Source organism: Apostichopus japonicus, chromosome 17 (assembly GCF_037975245.1).
Source record: "Apostichopus japonicus isolate 1M-3 chromosome 17, ASM3797524v1, whole genome shotgun sequence".
NCBI classification, from domain to species: domain Eukaryota; kingdom Metazoa; phylum Echinodermata; class Holothuroidea; order Aspidochirotida; family Stichopodidae; genus Apostichopus; species Apostichopus japonicus.
Window position 1 is genome coordinate 29,101,532 of NC_092577.1, and position 15,415 is coordinate 29,116,946.

Here is a 15,415-nt window from a genome sequence, read left to right on the forward strand (position 1 = left end):
TGTAGAGAAGTAATCCAAGTGGCGTCTCCCACACATATGTACGTGAAAAACATGGTTTCCTTGGCCCGTCTGTTCCTCTGTATATGAACTTTACTAGGGTCGAAAATCCATCACAACTTCCGACTGGCATCAAGCACCGGCCTTTGATGTGCAAAATTTGTTGTTTCTTTGCTCAATTTATCTAACTTACTGCATACTAAGTCTAATTTAGGCCTATAGGCTAACTTAGGCCTAGGCTACAACGTGACGTTTTTTTCTTTTGCGAGGAGCGTTCTTTCTTCCTCGTCGTTATCAACATTAGACATATTCTCATCTTCCCTAAGAATAAAATGCGGAAAAAACGCAAGAAGCAGATCTCAATGAACTGATTGTTTTAAGCTTAGCATGAAAGACAATGACGTAAATGACTACAAACTCTTAAAAACCGGGAAAACTCCCGAAGGTAATATTAAGTAACGATTATACGTCGAATAAAACAAACAAAATATGGACTGATTGCATTCTAGATTGCTTTATTCAGTTTTATCGCATGCATTTCCGATTTACGAGGGTTACCTCTGCATAGCTACTATGACAGCCTTATACAATCAGAAGATAAGACTAAGTTAAAGGAAATGTCTCCAGAGTAGTGAATTAACCAGGTGCAATTAATCTTACGTGCATTATTTACCAAGAAGAGAGTAATTGGATATCTTAGATATCACGTAACATGTAGATTCAATATGATTTCCACAGTAGAATCCATTTAGAGACATGTGTTTGAGAAGCATTTGTTCTTCATCGGAATCGTTGGTCCGTTGGTTGGACATCCCAACCAATGCTTTGTAGTCCACAATGGATAGCCAGAGTCAACTCTATCATTAGCATCGTTATAACGCCAGTACAGTTCATCCTTGAAGAGGTACGTGCGACCATTGCTCCATTGAAAGGCAGCATCTACAGTACCTTGATTGTAACCCGGCCAATATGTATTAGTATCTAAGTTACCTTGTTCTGTCCTGTCGAGGTCAACAAGGTAACGCCAATACTTTGTTCCTGGTATGAAATAGAGAAGATATAGAAGAAGAAAAAAAAGCAGAGAGTTACTGTAAGTGATAGTTTATCGGTATTCATCATGTTGAAATTAGTGTGTAGTAAAGTATTGTGTTATCAAAACGCCTAATATATATCCACAATGAAACAGCGCAAACTTGAGACCGAATCGTTGTGAATTGTTAGGTATCTTTTATAACAACGACGCATTACAAAGTCCAAGGATCGCGGCGTATCATCTGAGACATTTTCGAAATATAGTTATAACATAAAAAATATCTGAACAGGTAGTTGTTCCCTAACTTCTCCCTGATCTGATTAACAATGGACATTTTTAACTAACCCGGAAAAAAGCTGCAGTGCTCATGGCCTAGACGGTGGAATTTTTGTCGGCGTACACCGTCTATCGTTACAACATAATAGTATAGAAAGTCCATTTTCGATAGAATCTTAAAAGCATGTCTTTGGGCAGAATTGTAGACTTGATATGTCAAAGTCCCAGAAGAACAAGTTTTAGTGGTAGAAGTGCTCACGTTATTCAACATTTGTTAAATCTCTGTAAGGCTCCTTTAAGGCTTATATTGATGCTGACATCCACTCCAAACTTAGCATGAAGGTCTTAATGTTTATGTTACTCCATTGTTTAATAACTTCTAATAACTAAATCAAAATATGTTCCTGTAAGTTATATGAACAACAAGGCACCCTTAGATGGCATTCGAAACTATATTATATGCTGACAAATTTGAAATGTATTTTCAACATGTCATTCGAGGAACTGACCATATAGTCTGTGATTTAGACCTGATGGTCCTGTGACATGAAACTCGTCTGTACGAAGGGACATTTGTCAAATAATTATTAGTGGCATAAATGTACCAACTGAGTTGATAACAGTGTCTTTTAAAAGGTCCATAACATAAAAAATTAACTTTGTCCCTAAAGTGCTCTGCTCAATTATTTTAAGTATAGGGTCTGAGGAAAGCAAAAGGATTAGGGATGGTAAGATAACTGATCAATGATTGAAATACTGGAAATTGACGCTAAGAAAACAACTTTTCCTGAACTGTTTATGGTATCCTTTGAGCCATTACAGTGAAAAGGCTAAAGCCGTTGAGAATGTCCGTGCATGCAGAAATGGAGATAAATACGGTACTGTCTCGTTAAAAGCTGCTTCCGCCCGAAGGGTGCTTCGGCGAATAGGGTCTTGAAACTAACCGGAAAGATTAGACTACGATTTTATGAAATATCTAACTTTGAGAGTTGGACGGAAGACGTGGCGTGACGAATCTTAACTGGTATTGGAAGTCTGCAGAGGTGTTAGGTAGACGGACGTAAAAGAACTGCTGTACCGGCTGGTGTTGGTGGTAATTGATCGTGACAGGAAATCTCTAGCTTTATTTGGACGGACGTCAAAGGAGCTGATGTGTTTGGGCGGATTGGTGCTTGTGTTCAATGACTAGAAGACGAGATTTTCACGATGACTTACCTTGCTTCTAATTGCATATATTCGGAAAGTCCAAGTAAAGGTTCTCCTATTGTACTTGCCATAAATCGTGCTCAACTGTCTTATTTGTTAATGCTTTGGGAATTATTGTTACAAGCAACCACTGCCGATAACAATACCTATACGACTGGCTTCATCTAAATCCAAGATAAACGCCTGCGGTAAACTTTAGAAATAGAGTGGAGGGGGGAACACGCATGATGCGACAAACCTTTGAAGAAATAGCCCTTGCCGTTCCTTCCCCATACAAGAGCGGCATCGATGTCGTTCGGTAGTCCAGACCAGCCCCTTGAAATCTGCATCGGGTACCCGCTGTCCAGAGAGGTCCCACTTGTACGCCAGTATTGGTCTCCCTACAAAAATAGAAATGAGAGTTGTAAAGCTTAATTGTAAAGGTATTAATCTGATTTGTAAGTATGTATGTTGAATTTATACTAATTTAAGTCAAACGGGTTACTGGAATGAGATAGTCATTGTATTTTCTTCACATGCCATTCGTTGGATTTACAATTCAAAGGAAGTACATTCTTTTTTCGTTCAGTCATTACTATCTCGAGGTTCATACACTAGTAAACTGGCTAGGGCTTAGGTTATTTTAGATAATTTGCAACTATCGGGCAGTTCGGGATCGAGAGAGAGTTTTCGAGGGACCAGTTGGAATATAGTATCCCACTTGGTGTAAAATTCGGACACCATTTTGTAGTGGTATGTTTAAATTACTGCACTGAATGACACGGTTGCATTTTCTTTACTTTAAATGAACCATTCTATGATATTCAAATTGAAGGGTTTTGAAATACTACTTTGGTATATCTTGTTTTTCACAATTTTGAGTTCATGATGCCTTGATGTTAGTTAACGTCCATGTATAAAACCACGCAATCAGCCAACTGGAACAATTTTCACACACTAAAATGCTTTAGTTTCCTAGAATGGTTTGAGTTTTAAAAGGCACTTCACTGGAGGCACTGATACTCCAACGTATTCCCAGACAATAAGGAGTGTTCAGTTAGATGTCTCAGTGAGGTCAGATGCTATGAGGATGGAAGTAATTGACTGTTGAAATCTGAGCCATTGTAATCATTATTTGAATTTTTAGCACAGTTAGTAGTGTCAATTGTTGGTAGAATTCCACAAAAGTGTTATTAATGTAGAACAAAGGACACACACACAAGTACACTAGTACGAGATACAGTGACTAGTACGAGTACAGTGCAATATTCCTGTGTATTGTTTACGTTGAGGGCTTTCACGATATAAGTGAACCCGCCATGCACATATTAAATATCCCACCGAGATGACGGTGTGCCATTTCCATACACGTTCGAACATTTAATCCGAAAAATATGTCAGATATCTTTAATTGTGGTTTATATCAGACATCTGAAATTAAATTTGAGATAATAATTTGGAATTTGAGATATCTGAAAGTGAGCATTTCAGATATCTGAACTCGAATTGCAGATAACTAAATGTAATTAAGATGTCTGCAATTAGTTTTGAGATGTCTTAACAATCGAGATAACTGAACTTATAAATTTCAGATAACAAAAAAGCATGTGACATATCTAAATTTCCGGCGTAAATATTAAAACCACTTCAATTCGCCCAATCACACGAATGTCAACTGTCCATTGGAGACGTTTGTCGTCCCAACCGTTTATTCATTAACAAAGTGCACATAACAGTAACCAGATGTATACATCAAGATATGAACTTCACAGACTTTTATCTGCCAAAATGAAAGAGTTTACGATATTAATGCTACTTTTGATCCATAACATGAATTGCAGACATTCAGAACAGAGGGTGGAAACAATCTCGAAGTATTTTTTTGTTTGTTTCGTATTTACAAATTTTTCAGCAAAACTTTCAGTAAAGTATATATCAGGCTAGTAAAAAAGGAAGTGTCCAGCAAAATGTAGTGGTCAAATGAGAAGATATGGAATGAATGATGGGAAGGAAAAAAAACAAGTATTGCATATTTTTGTTGATTTTCCTATGCTGATTACTAATGGTTCTTATTGTGTTGATATTAATTAATGCTGCAGGTATCAGTTTCACAATGGGGTTGGATATAATACTTTAATAATGCAATTGATATCATAAACTGGTACTGTGATTCATTTAGCTGTAGTTTTTAACTTAATTATGTAGGATATAATTTCAATTGTTGTGCATTCTCTGACTAGAGATATTCATACCAAAAGCTCAAGAACACTACTTAGTACTATGGTTGATATTATCAACATTTATCGACTGTGTTTGTGTTTATCTGACTATAAGTATAGACGTTAAAAAAACAAGAACGAGCAAATCAAATGTAACAGATGTCGCTATCTTCTCTATCATTTCTTGAAAACCTACCTTGAAGAAGTAAGTCTTCCCATTAGGCCAATAAACTGCGGCGTCCAATTTTGTTGGAAGCCCGGGAAAGACATCACAAATGGGTTTTGGATATCCATCGACAATATCTGTACCAATATTGTTCAGCTGAACAACTAAGTTGTCTTTAAATGCGTACGTATTGCCGTTGGAGGTTCTTGCTATGGCATCAAAATTTCCAGAAACACAACCTGTAATGAAAAGGGTGTGCGTAGAGTAAAAGTGGCTTGCGCTCAATGGAATGGCGTTTCCAGTCCTGGTCAAGTTATTGCCTCTACACTCCATGTGTTTAAAGGCGAGGTAACTTGTAAATAAAGTTGTGTGCCAGTCTGTGGACCCATAGTTGTAGCGCACAGTATAGTACTCCGGGAGCGACTGTTTGAAGTTAACAAGTTACAAATTACTAGGGGTGATTGTTGTGAAGTCGTGTCAGAAGGCTTTGTACTTGTGACCATACTGTAAACCTTCAACTTTAACTTTGTAATTGATACATTAATGATAGAAACATTAACCAGGGCTATGTTCGAGGTGTTTCATGGTTTTCCCATTTGAAATTTCCCTTCCAAAGTGTAAACATTCCAACATGAGCTAGGTCTGTAAATAAGATAGCGACCCGACTTGAAATATAAGTTGTAAGCTTTTTGACTTCTCTCAAATGTATGTATGGCTACTTGAGTCATCAAAATAACTGCCTTTTAGGACGACTATTATTATATCGTGCATCAATGGGACAATTCGGAGGACGACTTGCCTTAAGAAGAGGTCTCGGGTTGATGTTTAAGTCAATACGTGAAGCAAAATGCAAACTCTTTTGTTCTGAAAGCTGCACACCTTTTCATCAACTTTTGGGCATGTATACCATTGTTGGAGTATTGGAGATTTCATCCGTCATACTGTATTGCTGTTTTACAGGTTCGCAGACCGCGTTCTAAGGATTTTAGATAAAATCCTGGATAGCGGTCTTCCACATGAGTATCACATTGCATATCTATTAAAAATACTGGGCAAGGTGATGCCGCAATTAAATCTTCCGCGATGTAGCAATGCAGTGAAGAAATATACTGCAGTACTGTGCGGAGATATTACTCGACTAAACCAAATTGGAAGGCAAGATTCCAATGGAATTGTGACGCTTGTCCCAGTAGAGGTTGCATTGGATTGAAAGTTAGTGGCATTGACTTGACACCCTAAAATGAACTGACTTACTGAAATAATATTGACTCCTGACACTGGAGCCATCAAATATAACATATGGCCTATTGGTAAAATTAGTGTTACGGTCACTTCAAAATGACGAGCCTTCGGTGTTTATACAGCAATTTCAACAGAAATCATGGCTTTGGTATGAAACAGCTAAGCCTGACAATGAACATGATATGGAGTTTGATATCATGTTCATGGTACGATATGGACCAAGCCATTAAGGTAATCGTCCAAAAAAAGGTAAAGAGAACACGTATAGTTGTTGTGACAAGAATGTTATTTTCTGAAGTACTTAACTCTATGTTACCTTAGCAAGACCAAAGCTGGTTTGTCATGCGGAATCAAAGTAGTTTTTACTTGATTTACCTGATGCACCCGATGAAGCTGTGCATGAGTCCGGTACACATACGTCATCCAGTGGCATTGTTGGTCCATTGGTTGGACATCCCAACCAATGCTTTGTAGTCCACAATGGATAGCCAGAGTCAACTCTATCATTAGCATCGTCATAACGCCAGTACAGTTCATCCTTGAAGAGGTACGTGCGACCATTGCTCCATTGAAAGGCAGCATCTACAGTGCCTTGATTGTAACCCGGCCAATATGTATTAGTATCTAAGTTACCTTGTTCTGTCCTGTCGAGGTCAACAAGGTAACGCCAATACTTTGTTCCTGGCATGAAATAGAGAAGATAGAGAAAAAAGGAAGCAGAAAGTTACTGTGAGCGATAGGCTATCGATATTTATCATGTTTAAAGTAGTGTGGTTTTCCGCAAACAGTCAACTGCGAGTAGCCATACCATCGAGAAGTGCACTGAATCAAACCCTTAAATGAGTTGTTTTGGTCTTCCAGAAACAGGTAATGAAAACATTTATATAAACGAAACATCCATGCTACATTAAGACCCGGCGGATATGATGTATGAAATTTCGTTTGAAATTTCGATGCACTGAAGGAGTTGGCTCACCTTTGAAGAAATATCCCTTGCCATTTCTTCCCCAAACAACGGCCGCGTCAATGTCGTCTGGTAGTCCTGGCCACCCAACAGCAATTTTTATGGGGTAACCGTTATCTATTGTGGTTCCAGATGTACGCCAGTATTGATTTCCCTGTCAGAGATAAGAAAACTGGTATTTGAAAGTTGAAACTGAGAGATTTTGAAACCTGTTGTTGAGAATGTTGATGTTTGTGCCCTTTATTTGTAAATATGAACAGACCACTAACGATGATTTGAAGTGATAATTGACTTGTATATATAGTAAATAACGATAAATGTTTGAGTGAAACCAGTTGCAGATGTTTCACCCGCCAATGTGTGTGTTCAGTTTTAAAAACGAATTCACATCAGCTATTGCGAAATTGCACCGTCCCTTACACAAGGGTATAAAATCAACGAACATTCCGATAACATGCATAAGATTTGTGACATTCTTAAACTTAATTACTACTTAAAAACTTAAAACGCAAATGCCATTACCTCATGTAGTAGACGGTGTCTCCTCTATACTAAGCGGTGTAGATATTAAACGAAAGACTCTCTCGCCCTTTTGTTAAACTACAGTATATCTTACAGGTTACAACTTACCTTAAAGAAGTAAGTTTTTCCATTAGGCCAGTAAACTGCAGCGTCGAGATTTGTTGGAAGACCGGGAAAGACCTCACATATGGGTTTAGGATACCCAGAGGCAACATCCGTACCTGCGTCGTTCAACTGAATCACTAAGTCATTCTTGAATGCGTACGTCTTTCCATCAGAGGTGCTTGTTATTGCATCGAATTGTCCAGAAATACAATCATCTGTAAAATAATGTTGTACATTTTGTCTCAGTAATTTCCTAAGTGTGTATGTATGTACGCCCATTATCTGTTGCACCATGAACCCTACATGATAGCTGCTATTCATTGACTGGATGTGAACTCAGCATTTTGTTATCTATTAAGTTACATACAATTCGATGCCAGGGAAGACCACGTCATGTTTGGATTGCCCTCAACAACTCACTAAATTTTTTCTCACTTAATATTATCGGTATTTTGATTTGCGACTAAAACTTTCGTACAAGTTTAAACTCAACCTAACATAACCTAGAGGAACTTTTGCAGCTATTTATAAGTTTTTCTAAACTGATAAATGTATTTTTTGTTTCCAAATTTTCACAAAGTTAATCAGCAGAAAAATGGATTACTGTTTATTTTTCCAAGAAGGTTATATTTTTCCAAGAAGGTTATAGTTTTCATGTTCCATACCACTATTAGAGTCAGTGTACACCCACCCGAAAGGTTACCGTAACCGTCAAGGAAAGTAAATTTACTGAAGTGACTTTTTTGTCGTGTTTTCCGTCATCATTAGTTCTTAAATGTTTGATGTTGGATTAAGACGATGAAATTAATTACTGATGGCGTAAAGTTCAGGAGGATTGAAATTCGTGGATGAACGAGGAAGATTCAGACGCCCAAAACTAACCGATCATCGTGGGTAAATTTGTATTAGCCATGATAGTCCTAGCCATCGACGATCATATGGTGGGTAGGATATGTTAGTTGATAACTTGGAAGGTGGAGAATTGTATTTGAGGATAATGGAGCAATTAAAATGGTGCGACACATGTACTCACTGTGGAGACAATAGTGAAATATGACTGTTTAAGGACAATGGAGGAATTAAGTGTGGTATGTATGATGCACTCACCGTGGAGACACTATTGATAATTTGATTATCCTAGTAAAATGGAGCAATTAATTGTGGTAAGACACTATTCATAATTTTTAATGTTTGAAGGACAATGGTACGACACATGCACTTAATGATGAATTTGGAATATAAGTGAAATTATCATGATTGTGTTCTATATCTCGACTAATTAACATTAGTCAGTGGTAAATAACGTGACTATCGAGCACGTAGCCTTCTTCTCAAATACATCTTATCAGGCCTTTAGACAGAAATATCAAATTTGTTGGCAGGTGGACTAACATATTAAGGAGTGGCACAGTGGCTGTGTCCTGTAACATGTGAAGGTTATGTACACATTGCGGTGGCACAAATGGGGTGGGGTATAGTAGATTGCTGATCCTAACCTACTGTGGGTATTAATGTAAGATTTAGTTTAGTTTGGTTTAGTAGAAAAAAAGGATCAGGAGGGACACTCAAGTCCTCACTTAGGACCCTATAGGAGAGAGGGAAAAACTGAAGACACAAACACTCAGAACCGATTACAATGCTTAAAGTGCTTGTCCAAAGCATTCTTAAACCCATTCACACTACTTGCAAGTACAACTTTCTCAGGCAAACCGTTTCACTTATTGACAACCCTATTAAAAAAAGTTATGCCGAATATTAATCCTACTTTGTGACTTTTGAAGTTTAAGACTATGACCTCTGGATAAATTGTCAAAACCGTACATAATCTTGAAAACCTGAATCAAGTCACCACGTAACCTCCTAAGCTCCAATGTGGTTAGATTCAACAGTTGTAACCGCCTATAATAAGGAACACCCTTTAAGGAACTAATCATCCTAGTAGCCCTCCTCTGGGCCTGTTCCAGTACTTCCTTATCCTTAGCAAAATATGGGTTCCAAGCCTGCACAGCATACTCCAGATGAGGCCTAACCAACTGCTTATAAAGCCTAACAACTATATCCTCTTTCAGTAAACTGAAGTTCCTCTTGATCATTCCTAAAACCAGGCTATTACCTCTTTTAGCAGCTTCGTGACAATGTTTAGAAGGTTGCAGAGATGATTCAATGTAGATACCTAGGTCTCTTTCAACAAAGACCTCCTACAACTCCTCACCATTAAGATTGTATGTATACTATTGGTTACTACTACCAATATGCATCACCTTGCATTTATCAATATTAAAAAGCAGTTGCCATCCCTCGGACCAGAAAAATATCTCCGCCATTGTTATTTATATAGGCAACAAACAACAAGGGACCCAAAACAGACCCTTGTGGAACCCCACTAGTAACGTCCTGCCAAAAAGAAGCACAGCCTTAATTAACACCCTCTGTTTCCTATTACCAAGCCAATTCTCGATCCAAGGCAGTAAATTCCCATTGATACCCATACTCTTCAGCCTAAGTAAAAGACGCTGGCGGGGAACTTTATCAAAAGCCTGCTGAAAATCCAGGAACACAACATCTACAGACTTCTGCCTATTTAGTGCGCTGGTTACATCTTCTATAAACTCAAGAATATTAGTGAGACAAGACCTTTTTTGACAAAAGCCATGTTGAGACTCTCTGATCAAAGACTGACTATAGACTTTTTAACAATAGACTCCATGACTTTACAAACAACACTAGTGAGACTAACGGGCCTATAATTACAGGGCTTAGACTGATCACCCTTCTTGAAAATTGGGGTAATATTAGCACATCTCCAGTCCTTAGGAACGTAACCTTCATTCATAAATTTACTAAAACCAATGAGAGTGGAACGTAGAAATGGCGTGCAAAAGTTTTCAACAAATACGGATGGATTGCATCAGGTCTAGAATCTTAAGAAACGTTTAAACAAAGCAGCTCCTTTAAGACAACCTCATCCGGAAATAAGACCGTATCCAGTTTAGGACCATCACTTCCCCCATGAAAATCTGGAATACTACTCATGTCTTCCCTTCTGTTAAAACCGACACAAAATAGTTGTTCAAAAGATCTGCAAGATCCTGCTATAGTAACTAAATTATCTGCCTGTGGTGCCCTAAGATCAACAATTGCATCTTTAATTTTCTGCTTTGACCTGACATAAGAAAAGATGGCCTTTGGGTTATCCTTAATGTTTAAGGCAATGTTATTTTCGAAATTCAATTTTGTATCAGAGACTAAGCGTTATACCTTCAGCTGATGATTCAGAATTAGTCCTCCTAAACATCTTCCACATTCTACGTTTTTGCCTAATTGCACGACGACGATTCTGCCATGGAACATGATTTTCCATAATGACCTTATAATGACTTATCAGCTAAACAAATCCAAGACTGAAACGCACTCACATCTCTAAACAAATTAATCAGATCTGCACCCTTTAGTAAAGTTTCAATTGCCTCTGTGTCTGATCTCGTAAAATCATGGACTTTTTCCTTGCTAATATAATTTACGACCTTACAAACGACATCAAAAGCTAGTATATCATGATCGCTAGTTCCTAGTTTTCCTAGACCCGTCAAATCAACAACATTGCTTGGATCAGAGCTAAAGACAAGATCAAGGATGTTATGTTAAGTAATATGCTGATGTAAAGAGCAATCTTGCACAACATCTAGAAAGTTATTATATACCCTTCGTACCACGGGAACCATCTATACAATTAACGTCTGCAGGAAAATTAAAGTCGCCCATTATAACAACATCACTTTTCGCAGCGGTGACATCCCTATGTTCCGACGTCTCTATGTCCCGACGTCTCTATGTTCCGACAAAAAGAAAAAATATCGGAGCAATATTTTTTTCCAAAAATGTGTTTGTACCAAGAAAAGTAGCTTTGTGACCCAATATTTTTTTTCAAACATCAAGATATCGTTATCTTTGCTGCTGTTAGGAGAACGGTAAAAAAAGGGCCAATAGTTATAACATCACTGGACCTCCTGGAGTTGTTCGTGGACAACTCGCACAAGACAGAATTGACAAAATAATTTTAACAATTATATTTTTTCCAAACAATGGAATACAATATCTAACTAATGCGTTTGTTCTTGCGATTGCTATTAATGCTACAATGCTGAACAGATATGTCAGTGACATTTGTTTGGGACCTTGCTACGTTCTACGCCGCTAAACATGATTCTGAATAATGTGTTTAATCATTTGTTACAATAAGAATTCTAGTCAATTTTCGAACCTTTTGTGCCCCAAAAACAAAAATAATAATAATAATATTAATGTGTACCAGTATTCCCGCAATATATCATATATGCATGTAAGTTATACTGCGAGAATATCTACGTAGAATATGTGTATAGACTTTACGTATATAGAGAATACACGAGTGATGACTAGTTGCAAATTGATCATTCCAATAGCAGAACATTTCTGGTATCATTGAGACGGTTTGAATTTTAAATAGCAACCGTTGAAAGGATACGAGCAATGTCTCCAAATTCAAATGATATCATTTCTTAACTATGATCAAGAACAGTTCCGGGACGTTTTGTGTCTTGTAATATCAAAATCAAATGTATTCAAAAAATCACCGGCTGGAAAAGTAAGCTACTGAGATTTCAAAAGCTTAACTCGCATTTCAATACTTGCAATGCATGATAAACCACGAACCATAACACAGAAAATAACATATTACGACCGTCCTTTTTCCCCCTTGTTCATTTAATGCTGAATGTTGGGGCAGTAATTCTTTTCACCCCATGGAAGTTATTGGCTGGAACAATGGCCACTATTTTCAGGGCAAACCAATGAGGGTACCAATTGAAGATTTAATTCAGGGGTCCTCTAGACGAGGACGCGGCTCAGAATCGAACTCCACTAGAGCTCTGTGGGATGCTATATACCTTTACCAGAGTGTGCCATACTCGATAGATGCAAAGTGGAACTATAACAGCTACGATACTTGCACTATTCGAGCGATAAAATCCATGAAAGCCAAGTATAACCTCAGTATATGCAGCAAGAAACTATCTAAACTGTCAAGCATTGGACATTGTCGGAAAGAAATAGATTGAAGCAGACGTGTTTCAAAAACGCCAGTACTTTAACCTTACAAAATCTGTAGTTCGATTTAAAATTGAAAGATTAGCTCCAAGCTACGCATATGGCTTCCCATAATATAACATAAAAATAAGACTTACCAGATGCAAATGTGTATGATGGTGCTACGAGCAGCACCACAAGAAGGAGCGCCCCGCTTCGGTGTTGACGTTGGATCATGATGTGCAGCGCGTAGGTTATCTGTCGTCTCAAAATTGAAACTAAATAATCCTCATTTCGTCTTTAATTATATAGGTGTCTGCATCAACCTGATTACAATCGAAGCAAAACTACGGAGAACCAAACGTTCCATAAATGTCACAAGTTACAAGTTTTCGACATGCTTATGTTGAATTTGACATGTTGATGGATGTAAAGACATATTGTTTTTTGTATATTATTTTCGACATTTTTGGAATTATAAAATTTTGATGTCGAATTGGACATACATGTTAACTTTGACACCTCACTTTCTTTTTCGACATTTATGGAACGTTTGGCTCTCCGTACAAAACTATAGACTATAATATCGCATGATGTCAAGGTTGTACCAAGTAGATGTAGGTAGGTCACTTCTCCCTGGTCTAACCAGGGACCTGGCATTTACGCAGTTGTGGTTTTTCTGCTACTCTGTGCATATATAATCAGTAAAAAAAAAATAGTTAGCTGCACGCATTTGTAGTTTACAAAGTTACCGACTGGTTCGATGAATATCGTAACCCAAGCGAATGAGCTTGTGCATAAGTATGCGGGCGAGCGTACGTTGTGTGTGACATATTGCTTGTATGAACGATATCTCACGAAGTAAACCTTGAACCAATCTCATATTTAGTGTGAAGGAGTACCACGATAATTAAAAGAAGCATATAGCTATTGGTTGACGTCAAAGTCATTTGGTGTCACTAGGGTCAAAATGTGAAAACCTTGTAAACACGATATGCATGAGTGTGCGTGTGCACTTATTTTGTATTCTGACCGAGGACTTGAACAAAAGAATTCCAGGTCCTCGGATGTGATTTCTAAAGAATCACCACGTCCTCGGAAGAATTCTATTGTATGGAGTAGGGTACGTGGATTTGAAATATGAAGAAAAAAAACAATGGGGTTCTCGGTCTGAATGTAAAACAAACATGTGTGCTTGTGTGTGCCATCTTGCATGTAAAACAATATCTCGAGAACGTTAGCTTGGATCAATCACACAAGTAGTTTGTCGTTGTGCCACGTTACATACAGGAAGCCTATTGTATTTGGTGGAGGTCAGATGTCATTTGTAGTCACCAGGGGTCAAATTGTGGAAACCTTGTTTAATAATCTACCGTACCTCCCACCGGCCAGCCTATTAGATTAAATGTACGTTACGCCTCATTAGAAAAGAAGAGGCTGTTGGCAATTGGAAATTAGCTTATGGGCATCCGTAGTTATGAATCAAGAAGTTACTAAGAACATAATACAGGTAATCATTGAATCTATAGCAGTAAGTTGCCGTCAGGAGGACGATACACCACTCCCACTATGATTTGGGCTTCAATGTAGGAATACGCAATTCTATAATTAGCAACTACATTCAATATCGATATTTTAATGAGAAAGTTCTTTACGAGAGGTTTACTGAACTCGTTACTGACCCTCTGCTTGTCTTACAATGACTTTCAATTAATGTATAATTACTTAAGGATATATCCTGAGACATTTTGTCATTGAGCCCTGTTTCAGTTAAGCCAACAACTGATAAATTAAGAGTTATGATATAAAAACGATAGGTAGTCAGTTATGTGATTAATATTCCTCACCAAACTACGACTGTTATGACGGACAACACTGAAAGTGCCCTTATCCAATCCATTGATCTCATCCATATTAAAGGATTATATCATTTGTCATACATGTTAGACAATAAAAGAAACACAATGATGAAGAAACTGTTCAAATATCTTATTCCGTTATGGAGATATTCAAGTTTAAAGTTCTATCTGATTGTGTAGAAACTGCTGAAATCAGACTAGCTGTGATGTCACATCCTCACATTTCTGAAAAGTCTTTGTTATTTTATTAAAATGTTTTGTGAGATTTTATGACTTACAACCACTGGATCTCATATTTGTCAAGGGAAGTATCAGAGATTTAACATCTGAAGCATTTTTGATTATATTTTTTTAGATTTGTGAACAAAATGTAATTAATTTTTATTGAAATATATTCACACATGTTAAGAAAGTGAGGATGTGACATCACACCCTCACAGTAAGTCTTTCTACACCAGTCATTTTCAAAGAAATTTTTATATCTTTAAAGCGTGATATCTCCTAAACAGAGCATGCTATCATGGTAGTTTCTTCACTGTTCTGTTTGCCTTTTTAAGCTCTTTCATACAAGATAGACATGTCAGACACCTGAACCAATCCTTTAAAACAATTGAATCATTGCAAATGCATGTTTTCAAATAACCAGAGATGCGATTATCGATTAAGTCGGACAGGGCTTTTTCAATATCAATTGAGCCAGCCAAACAAGATCGGAATTCTTCATCAATAAAGAACACAGCAAGAGTAGAGAGACTATATTACACAGGTCTATTGTGAACAGAT

The 15,415-nt window shown here is 37.5% G+C and overlaps 2 protein-coding genes across 2 annotated transcripts in view; one reads left to right on the forward strand and one right to left on the reverse strand.

The window, feature by feature from the left end:
• The window catches only part of LOC139985093 (F-box only protein 9-like), a 256,710-nt gene that overhangs the window by 193,704 nt on the left and 47,591 nt on the right, over nucleotides 1-15,415 (forward strand). The window lies entirely within an intron of this gene.
• LOC139985092 (uncharacterized) lies at nucleotides 536-13,082 on the reverse strand. The gene is made up of 7 exons (XM_071999288.1): nucleotides 12,932-13,082; nucleotides 7,713-7,924; nucleotides 7,095-7,236; nucleotides 6,494-6,799; nucleotides 4,907-5,115; nucleotides 2,751-2,892; nucleotides 536-1,035 (listed from the first exon to the last, which is right to left on the reverse strand). The coding sequence occupies exons 1-7, from the start codon at nucleotides 13,008-13,010 to the stop codon at nucleotides 746-748; spliced, it is 1,380 nt and encodes a 459-aa protein (XP_071855389.1). The 5' UTR covers nucleotides 13,011-13,082; the 3' UTR covers nucleotides 536-745.